The sequence below is a fragment of the Chelmon rostratus genome, chromosome 23 (assembly GCF_017976325.1).
Source record: "Chelmon rostratus isolate fCheRos1 chromosome 23, fCheRos1.pri, whole genome shotgun sequence".
Classification (NCBI taxonomy): Eukaryota; Metazoa; Chordata; class Actinopteri; order Chaetodontiformes; family Chaetodontidae; genus Chelmon; species Chelmon rostratus.
The window spans coordinates 16,780,373-16,791,009 of record NC_055680.1 but is presented as its reverse complement, the minus strand read 5'-3'; the positions used below and the strand labels follow the sequence as shown (position 1 = coordinate 16,791,009).

Here is a 10,637-nt window from a genome sequence, read left to right as displayed (position 1 = left end):
TTTAAGACTAATCTAGTTCTTCCCGGCTTTTGACCCCTTAAATCATTTAAATCTTTCTGAAACCCAAAGATGTCAAACTCTCCAATATTTCACATAAGAAAAGTCTTAAAAAATGAATCCAAATTCAATACAACTAATCAACATTTTTTCTTTCTTCTGGCCCCATTAATCAATTCATCACCCATAAGATGGGCCCAACCCTTATGTACCCTACTGTATTATTTTTTCTAAATTATGATGAAAAATGTTTTGCTCACAGACATATATACTGTATGTCTATGTATACTGACCAGAGTTGAATAGATGCTTTCATATATAATCAAAGTGAAGTAGATTAAAATGTCCACTAGGTGGTGTAACACTCTCCAGTTTGATGATGACAGGTTTGCAGTGGTGAAAAATCCAATAATTTGTTGTTACACCTGAAGGCATCACTGGGAATTGGGGTTATACAGTTCCTCTAACCAGAGTCTGCTGCTGTCTGTCAGTTTTAGTGTGATATCAGGTTCCTGTTCTGTATGCAGTGGGGCCACTATTTGGTTTATATTTTGATCACAGATTATACCTTTAAATTAAAAAGATAAAATGTTTTGATACAGAAAACGTCGCTCTCTATTTTCTACCAGCTTGGAATCTTGTTGAGCGTCAGGAGAGAGCTGGAGGCGATCCCAGCATACACTTGGAGGCGAGGTAATCTCATGGCTGACACATGTAGACAGACCGCATTTTAAAGTGACACGTGCACAGAGTGTGTTGGAGGAAACTGAACTAACTTTCCTTTCAAAAAGTCCAACATACCCGAAGGAAATGAAAAATAATGGGATGCCACTATTTCCTTTAAGTTGATGCCGGAATGTCACAAAAAACTACAGGTGAGAACTTGTATATTTGCTGGGATTTCCCTGCCGACACTCGTCTGTCTGGAACTGGAAGATGAATCAGAGTTTTGAATTTCTGCAGTCGTTGTCACTCAAGCATTGATTTCATCAAGGAAAGAAATGTGTCGATTTGCTTTTCTGCTGACAGTTATGAGAAGTTTGATGCCACTTCCGTGTCTGTACGCCAAGTATGAAGCTTAGCTTAGCATAAAGACTGGGCACAGGGGAAATGGCTAGTTGAAAAACCATTTGTAGAAATGATAACTACCATTTTCAGGGGAGGTCCCAGACTGAAATTACAGTCCACTACTTAAACCCAGACAAAACAGAAGTTGTTGTCTTTGACTTTATAGCTTTAGAAGTGTTTGCAGGTGGATTTTGGCCAAGCTTGTTGTTTCCATCTGCTTCCAGTCATTATGCTAAGCTAATTAGCAGCTGATCTAGTTTGTAATATTTAGGGATAAATAATATGTTTTCATTGGTTTATAATCACCTGAAATTGAGAGTTGGTTGTGTTTTCGTTACCTCACAAAGAGCTCTTTATATCTATAGAGGGAGTTGGCCCTCTTCCACGGTGTTGGCCATTAAAAAAAGAACAACCCGTCCACTGGCTCTAGAGAGCGTCTTTCATGTTCGTAGGACTTTTGCTGCCACCGTAGTTTCTCCTACACGTTTGGAAAGGGAGGATGAGACGATGCAACCTGGCCATAAATCCAACACATTGGTCCTTTAAATCTACCTGCTGTAAATTAGCATTTCAATACTGTAACTGTTATCCTAACTGAACTAACTGCTCGTTGAGATGCAGCGATGTAAATGCAGCTGACACAGTGATTGTGTGTTGACCAGGTAGATGATGCAAATTCAGGTGTGACCTGAAGTGGGAAAATGCTAACAATAGCAAAGGTATGAAGAAGTGTCTGTTCAAAGAGGCTATTAATAGCAGAGACTACAAAAACAGGTACTGTGTGTGTAACAACAGGACTTAAAAATCTGTTGACTTTGAAACTATTCACCCACACGAGCAGAAAAACTCCCTGTATGGTGTTTCACATCTACATGTTATTTACGCTCCGTCTTCAGCTCAGTTTAAATGTGTCTGAGGTTATTTATGTAAATCTTTGTCTGTGTGCATGTTTTTCCCCGTTGGTTTTTGTTCGGCAGTGCGAGTTAGAAAAGAATGAAACAAAGTGTGCACAGGTGAGACAAACAATGTTGAGGTTCAGAAAATGCTCAGGTGAGTGTTTGATCATTTAATGGTTATTTAGTAGATGAGAGCTTTTTTTCTCAATTACAGAGGATGAAATTGTTCTAGAGCTAAGTGTTAGCCAGACTTTGAGCTGGTGTTGCTTGATGTGAAGGTTACAGGATGTGTGTATTGATGTAGTTCCTGTTATTGAAGCGTTGTTCAAAATACTGATGAAGAGTAGCGACTGTTACATTAGCTAAAGGGATCTAAGCAGCCAAGCAAACAAGGAAGCTGTTTATTTGACAATGAGACATTTTAATACAGAAAATGACGTAGAAAATCGATGTAAACACTGGCTGTGTTGTTTCCTCTCAGGTGGCTCCTGGTTTGATTGTCGAGTAAAAGGTTGCTACGTCATCCATTTCTGAGGAAGACACACATGCAAGTTGTCAACAACAAGCTACAGTACTGTAAGTGATGGAAACACAGCATATACTACTGCATTTTTACAAATTTTTTATATGCATATTTTTTCTACATATTTTATTTTTCTTTTATATGGTCAAATTCAATTTTGCTTGTATAATATGTACATATTTATGTCTACTTTTTATTTTGTATTTTATTTTATTTTTCAAATGTTCTCTACCTCTGCTGCTAATTTTTCTCCCCACTGCTTTCACATGCTGCTGTAATGCCCAAATTTCCGACTGGGGATAAACAAAGTTTTATCTTATCTTGTCTTATGTATTATAAAGCTATCCATTTCATCTGTGCATATCATCTCGTGTAATATTACATATTTTCCTGAGCCATATCTTTTTACTGTATTGTACATTTTTACTGTGCAATAGTATAAAGACACTGCATTTGATAATATTATTCATATCTTACTTGTATGCAAATCAAAATTTTCCACTGTGAAACTTTACAAGGCAATATTTTTTATATTAATTTGAATTATATGTGTGTGTGTGTGTGTGTGTGTGTATAAAATGTATGTCTTTGTACATATATAGAGAATAAAAAGGAGAGGTAGAAAAAGAACAAACACACAATAAGATAAAAGATACAACATTTAAAATTAAAATAATAATAGTAATGTATATATGTATATATATGTGTATATATACATGTATACACATACAGTGTGTGTATGTACATACATATATTATAATTCTTATCAATATTATTTTTAAATGTTGTATCTTTTATCTTATTGTGTATTTATTCTTTTTCTACCTCTCCTGTTCATTCTTGCTATTGTAACAAGTAAATTTTGTGGCACGGGACCAATAAAGTCTTTATCTTATCTTATAAATAACCTCCAAACTGTCTCTCTGTCAAATCAGTCCAGATCTACTGGCATGAACTATATTATTGCTACATTATTACCAAAGCTAAATGACATATTATTCAATTCCATGAAAATGAACATCAAAAGAAATAACATTGGTTGTGGACTTAATGTAACAGGAAGTAACAGAGCCCCTAAAGGAGGATAATAGTGAAAGCAGCCTTAGATTCCCTGCTTTTTCTTTCATTTTTATTGTGTCATTATGCTACTTTTTCTGGACCAACACATCCTCATAGCTAAACAACTGAATAGGTTGATGGCCAATGACCCCAAAAATGACATATTCCCCTATTCCACCCCACCGCCTCAGCATGTGCACCATCTTCCTTTTTATACTACATCACCTGACTTCCTCCTTGCAAAACATCAATATGGGTCATAATAACCGACTTGCACAGATGACCCATATTGATGTTTTTCTGGCCCACAACAGAAGCATTGCACAAGGCCTAGCGGGGTGGAAGGAGAATGACTGATTACTCAATGTTTGGTGTTGGCTGATCACACACACCCTGAAGGTTAACTTCACATGTTTATGAGAAGAAGCGTTGGTGTAGTTTCGGAAACTTTAGACGTATCTGCAGCTATTTCATCTGTAGTTCAAAATATTAGTCCATTTCTGTCTGGATACATACTTTTCTTACATTTGTTATATATTATATTATATATATATTGCTAATTATTTTTCGGCAGCGGTCTTTATCGATGTTCGTGTTTCTGTGCGTGTTACCTCTGTCCCTCTTCGGCGGCACTTCCTGTGTGATGATGACATCAGTGTAAGACAAATCCGAGCTGCTTTTACCTGCAGAACAAGAAGCCTCACTGTTAAACACCAGCTGGGTTTATACATGCGAGCAAAAAGGCTTTTAGGCAAACTGCAATGAAACGCTGAAGGAAAGTGACGCAAACTATCAGATTTTGTTTCTGTGCTTGATCATCTATGAGTAAGTTCACCAGAAATTTGTGAAATCAAAACCTAAGAGTTACAAAAACGAATCATGTTCCAGTCTGAAAAACACCTTTAACTCCATATTTGTGACTCACTACTCTTTCACTTCTTTTGATACTTAAGCAGTGAGGTGATATATAAGCAGTGATATAAATTATAAAAGACCAAGTAGTGTTCCATTTTTTTTATTCTGCCGACATTTTTGGCTAAATTAAATGGCCCAGCGCTCATTGACTTCACTCCAATTTTCCATTTCCAATGCGCTGATGTTGTCAACCAAACCCGTGATTTCACTGTGATCTCACGTTGACGTTTCACGTGTCACATCTACCCGTTTTAAGCTTTTTGCGTGGCATTTTGCGCTGTCTGCATTTTATAAGTTTTGGATGTGAAGTCATGTGACCCTTGTCGTTCATCGTCACAGTCACGTGACGATGATAAACATGTGGTTAATGTCACATGGTTGTTGTGTGGTTAGTTTTCGGCACCTAAACCACTTGGAGTCTGGGTTAAAGTCAGTATGTTCGCGTACATTAAAACGGTAAATTTGTTATGTAAGTTAACATCCTGTGGGAAATATTCATGTTCAATCTGTATTTACTCACAGGTATTCAATAACAGACCTGCAGAATCTAATGGAAACAGAATCTGAAGCTGTGGGCGTCCCTTCAAATATAATGGTGTCAGGAACCAAGAGGAATGAGGGTGTGTTTCATGTCCGTTCCCATGAAGAAGTCGGTTGATGACTTCTTCATGGTGATTCAATCACCACATCTGCTTGAGGGACACCAGAAACCAGATGTACATGATTCCACCTCCCACTGATGTCAGTGAAACACAAAGCCTTTAGTCGCTTTACTAAACATGAAAAGAGAGACTGAATGGATCTTATTATCTTATTATGTCAGGACTACGCAGGTGGTGACACTCTGAGCTTTCACCTTTTGTTTGAAGTGTGTTTAACACAACTCGTTCAGGAATTTAAAAGGCGTAATGAAGTTCTAATAAAAGACATGAAAGATTCAGTTATTTACATCATTTCTCTTTATCTCTGTCCATGCTGCTTTGTACGCGTAATAGATATGTTACTTTTGTGCATTGTGAAGAGCTAGTTCGCTAATTACTCTGATGTGTGGCTCAGTAATTTCCTAAAACAGCTGGACACTGTGGTTTTTAGCCAAGGAGTACATTGTGCATTGGTGGGGGGACTATTTTCAGCTGTGACTAATACACATTTGGTCCTCTATTGAGCGTTTACAGCCACATGACGGCGTATGTGGGTCTGAGTGATTGAGTAACGAACGAATATGTCAGATGGCGCAAACGTGTGGTGTGTTTGTGTGTTTTGTATGTATGTGTTTGTGGAGATATATATATATATATATATATATATATATATATATATATATATATATATATATATATATATATATATATATAGGCTACAGTCTTCAGATACATGACCACCTGAAAAATTCATTGTTGGTTTTGATATTTGCAAGGATTTGAAAAAGAAACTGAATATCGGTCGACTTATCCTATAAAATATTTCTATTATCTTGTGTGTTATAGTTTAAAAGGAACTATAATTTGCTTTAAATAGGTGTTTTATGTGATTTTATTCCCTTGGTGCAGGTAATGCTGAAAATGCCATGTTGTTTACACGAAAACAGGCTGACCTTTGTAGATCCTCCAGAGGCACAGAGAAACCAAGGCCAGCAAGACGCAGACACCCACCACAGGAAGTAGAATGTGTGCAAGAGATGAGTGAAAAGACTCAGGATGCCCAGCTTCAAAACAACAGATGAGAAAAACCACAGTTTGACCTCAATGCAAACCAACACCATTGTCTATATGGTTGCCAGGCTTTGTGCTAAGCTAGGCAAAAAGCACCCTTATATTTAAAGATGACAATAGCAACATGGCTGAAGCTCATCTCACCTCTCACAGCCAGCCAGCTGTTTTTTGATTGCCCAGCTCCAGAGATGTTACACTTGTAGAGACCTTCATCAGACTTGGAAACACTGAGGATGGTCATGTTTCCTGTGGAGCTGCTGCCGATGGGGAGGCCATCTTTATAAAATTCAGACGTGAGACTGGAGGTCAAGTTTGTCTTGCTTCTGCAGCGCAGAGTCACAGCTTCTCCCTCCGGCACAGGAAGTACAGGACTCTCCAGGATCACTGAGCCGGCTGAGCGAGACCAGCAGAAATATCAGAAACTAGTTCAAAGCAGAAGAAGCCTTAAAGCTGCACTCCTGCAAAAAGGCCAGCCTAGATCACATGATGGAGCCGGGACCTAGCTTAATCCAAGAACTAGTCCGGCACATGATCCCATATAAAACAGCAAATTGTCCTTTTTATACTTTTGTATGGATTAACTACAGTTACCCAAACTCCTTTGTTTTTGCTAGCATCATGACTGCAGAGATGGCAGTCGGTCTGTTGGTCGACCAATAGCCAAGCGTCATTGACACTCCATCGGTTTCAACTGTGCCTTTTGCTTATTGCTAATTACAAATGTTAGCTTGCTAACTTCTAAGATGAAGAACATTGCAAACATTCTTCCTACCAAACATTTGCATGCTAGCATTATGCTTGTTTGCATGCAGACTTTAGCATTTAGCTCAAAGCAGCACATGCACGGCCTCACAGAGCTGCTAGCATTACTGTTACTCGTGTTTTTCCTCCTACTGGGGCGCTCTTTCACATGTAATGGCGGCAGATGGTTAAACCCACTGGTCACAGTGATGTTGATGGCGTTGATGCACTCTCCAGCTCCAGACTCACACCAGTACACTCCTGTATCTTGTGGGTAAAGGTCATCAATGAAACACAGGGACTCGTTTCTTCTCCCCCACACGGAACACTCTTTGTTGCTTTGTGTGGATGTGCTCCTCTTAACTTTCCATTCAGAGGAGTCCCCACAGCTCAGTGTGAGAGACTCATACTGAAAGAACTGGGTGCTGCTGGGAATGACCCTCACAGAGGCTGCAAGAAACAGAAAGAAGATGACAAGCTGAGATTCTCATCGTAAATGTGTTCACAAAGCGAGCAAGCGAGCGTGTGCAGAGGCGAACAATCAAGGAAACCAACGTGCAGCGCGTCGCCTTTGTTGCATTTTGTCATTTCCTTGTTTCGCTACGGAAGTAATTTAATCAATAAATGAGTAAAGCTGCTCAAACTTCTCTGCAGCTTCTGTGCAGAACTATGGTTTGTGAATGCTTGCATCCATTGTTGGGGTTTATGAGAAGCTGTGAACGTACTTTGTTGAGTTTATTATCCATTAATAACGTCAAACGGGCACTGTACGACCTCCTGTGACCTGAATGCAACCAAAAACCCAGTGTAGATATTATCTGCGTCTTCACAACTTTAGCTGCTGCACAAATCAAGCTAGCTGGTGCCGGTGTGAAAAACATGACCAGTTTTACAGATAAGGCTGCATCTCCTTCTTGCAAACAACATGCAGGGAATATTTGGTAACGAACTGGAGCCGATCTTTTTTGTTAGCCGGGTTAAGTTTTATTGTCTTTTTTGTCACAGGGCTTCTCTTCATGGTAAAACAACTGTTATTAACTAGTATTTGTGCCAGTTTGTCATTTCAAGACTTAATTACCATTTCAACATAGTTGATGGGAATTTTTTTCCGCATGAAACAACAACGTCATCACATACAAAAACATTTGGACATAGAAGAAATGGTGGAAACTTGGTAATTATAAACTCAGTATAGATGTAAAAATGTAACCAACTGCTATTGCTTTGTAGTGATAATGTGAATTATGTGGTTTGCATCAGATAATTTCTACAAAATCTAGTGGGAATTAAAAATCGCTATAGCAGCATGTACAGGTGTTATTTAGCAAGTTTCCTGAGTCATTTACTGTAAAATTACTATTTTTAAATTCTATTCTACAGTAAAAGTCTGTGAAATACAGCAACATGTTTCCTCTTACATTCATAAATGAGTTGAAAACATACATGACAGAGCAGGCTTTGGTCTTTCATCCAGCAACTTCTCAGAACATTCAGAACACAAAGTACATGCAGTAGAAGTCTTCAAGGGGAAAATCGATGCTAACATTAAACATGCTAACGCACATAAGACACACAAATCACATATTGTTAAAATTGCCTTCACATGAACACACGTATGGCACTCACCGACGATGGCGCACAGCGCTGCGATCTCCATGCTGCTTGGCTATCGGTCGACGGACGGAGTGAACCAACCTGAGGGGCTGGATCACACCCCTGAGCTGACTTTGTGCTGTGTTGTCATGCAGACCACATCTAGGCAGGATGTGTGTCAGCGTTTTAAAACCACAAAAGTCAAACATTTTACTTTCTTCAACCTGGTGGCCTTAAGTGTGTTATCATGAAAATAGGAAGCGTTTAAGAATTTTTCATTTGCTTTTGAATATTGTTTCATACAGAAAATGTGCTACGGTGAATTACCACCACCCTGGACCTTTAAAATCGTTTAATTCACCTGTTTTTGTGTTGGCTTGCAAAAACGTATTAAAATATTTTATAGAAGAAGGTCTGGTTTACTCATCAGTTCAAACAAAGGTCTCACTTCTGACCAAGCAGATAGCCAATGCTAGTTTAGGATAGAAGGATGGCCAATCAGGTGTGGCCTGTGCCACCTCAGGCCAGCCTCCTGGACACGCCCCTGATACGAAGACGCATTGCACAGATTTTCTAGAGATTTCGACTCACAACCACTGACTTCTGAACATTTTAAGCTTCAGATTTTGCAGGACCATGATATGTGCAAGGGTCATCTAGTTAAAGGAGCAGTGTGTAAGATTTAGGGGGATTTATTAGCAGAAATGGAATATAATATGTTTTTTGTTAGTGTGTAATCACCTGTAATTACGAATTTATTATATATATTAGTATATTTATATCTACAGAGAGAGCAGGTCGTCTTCCACGGAGTACGCCATGTTTCTACAGTAGCCCAGAAAGGACAAATCAAACGCTGGCTCCAGAGAGCACCTTTCATTTTTTGGGCACTTTTCGTGGTCACTGTAGCTTCTCCTTCAGGCTTGGAAAGGGCGGGATGTACAATATGTTTACCATTTACACCTGAGACACCTTAGAATGGCCGACGGATCGCCTGATGCCACCGTGACACAGTCATAAAGAAGTCAGTCACGTTAATAGGGTAAACACCGGCTCACATGTGAGTGATGTCGCAACACACACTTCCTCTTCAAGAAGCGTCGGAGTTTTGAGATGTGACAACCTGCAGTTCCATTTACCGTCAGTTGAATTCTCAGGGTTTTACAGAGGTGTCACTCATGGTACACTGCAAATTATGTGTTCGCAGACTTTTCTGTTGGAAATTTGATTTGGCACAAAAGTGGGAAACGAGAAGGAAGTTTAGCCAGAGTTTGAGGAGTGTAATTAAATTCAGGTCATTGTTTTTGACAAGAAGTCACCTGAAAGTACTCAGAGCCAAAAGTTTGGACACACCCTCTCACTCAGTGTTTTCTTTTTCTTTTTATTACTTTCTACATCGTAGATTCACACTGAAGACATCAGAACTATGAAGGAACACATGTGGAATTATGAAGTAAACAAAAAAGGGTTAAACAAACCGGAATATGTTTTATATTTCAGATTCTTTCAGGCAGCCACCTTTTGCTTTGATGACAGCTTTGCACATTCTTGACATTCTCTCCATCAGCTTCATGAGGCAGTCACGTGAAACGGTTTTCACTCAACAGGTGTGCCATGTCAAGAGTTAATGTGTGGAATTTCCTTCCTTCTTAATGTGTTTGAGATCATCGGTTGTGTTGTGCAGAAGTAGGGTTGGTACACAGTTAACAGCCCTGTTATAATCCATATTATGGCGAGAACCACTCAGCTACGTAAAGAGAAACGACAGTCGATCATTACTCTAAGACATGAAGGTCAGTCGATCCGGAAGGTTTCAAGAACTTTCAATGTTTCCTCAAGACCAGTCGCAAAAACCATCAAGCGCTATGATGGAGCTGGCTCTCATGAGGACCGACCCAGGAAAGGAAGACCAAGAGTTCCCTCTGCTGCAGAGGAGAAGTTCACCAGAGCTACCAGCCTCCAAAACAGCACCTCAGATTCGAGCCCACAGAAATGCTTCAGAGTTCAAGTAGCAGAGTTCAACATCTCAACGTCAACTGTTCAGAGGAGACTGCGTGAATCAGGCCTACTACTGGCCCACTACTGAGGAGGATCAACAGGAAAAAGAGACTTGTTCTTGTTGGTCCAAGAAAC

The 10,637-nt window shown here is 39.3% G+C and overlaps 1 protein-coding gene across 1 annotated transcript; it reads right to left on the bottom strand.

Annotated features, from left to right (window-relative positions):
- Positions 1-2,127: 2,127 nt before the first annotated feature.
- On the bottom strand, positions 2,128-8,637 carry LOC121626687 (low affinity immunoglobulin gamma Fc region receptor II-a-like). Its single transcript, XM_041965335.1, has 6 exons — positions 8,538-8,637; positions 7,110-7,361; positions 6,315-6,563; positions 6,053-6,163; positions 4,155-4,226; positions 2,128-2,491 (listed from the first exon to the last, which is right to left on the bottom strand). The coding sequence occupies exons 1-6, from the start codon at positions 8,566-8,568 to the stop codon at positions 2,439-2,441; spliced, it is 768 nt and encodes a 255-aa protein (XP_041821269.1). The 5' UTR covers positions 8,569-8,637; the 3' UTR covers positions 2,128-2,438.
- Positions 8,638-10,637: the final 2,000 nt, after the last annotated feature.

Excerpts from the sequence above, each read along its gene's own strand:
- LOC121626687 (XM_041965335.1), bottom strand. The coding sequence starts at position 8,568 with ATGGAGATCGCAGCGCTGTGCGCCATCGTCG. Across the intron at positions 6,164-6,314 it reads CAGCTGGCTGGCTGTGAGAG|CTGGGCATCCTGAGTCTTTT; the intron begins GTGAGATGAGCT and ends GTTGTTTTGAAG. Across the intron at positions 2,492-4,154 it reads GCCGCCGAAGAGGGACAGAG|AAATGGATGACGTAGCAACC; the intron begins GTAACACGCACA and ends TGTCTTCCTCAG.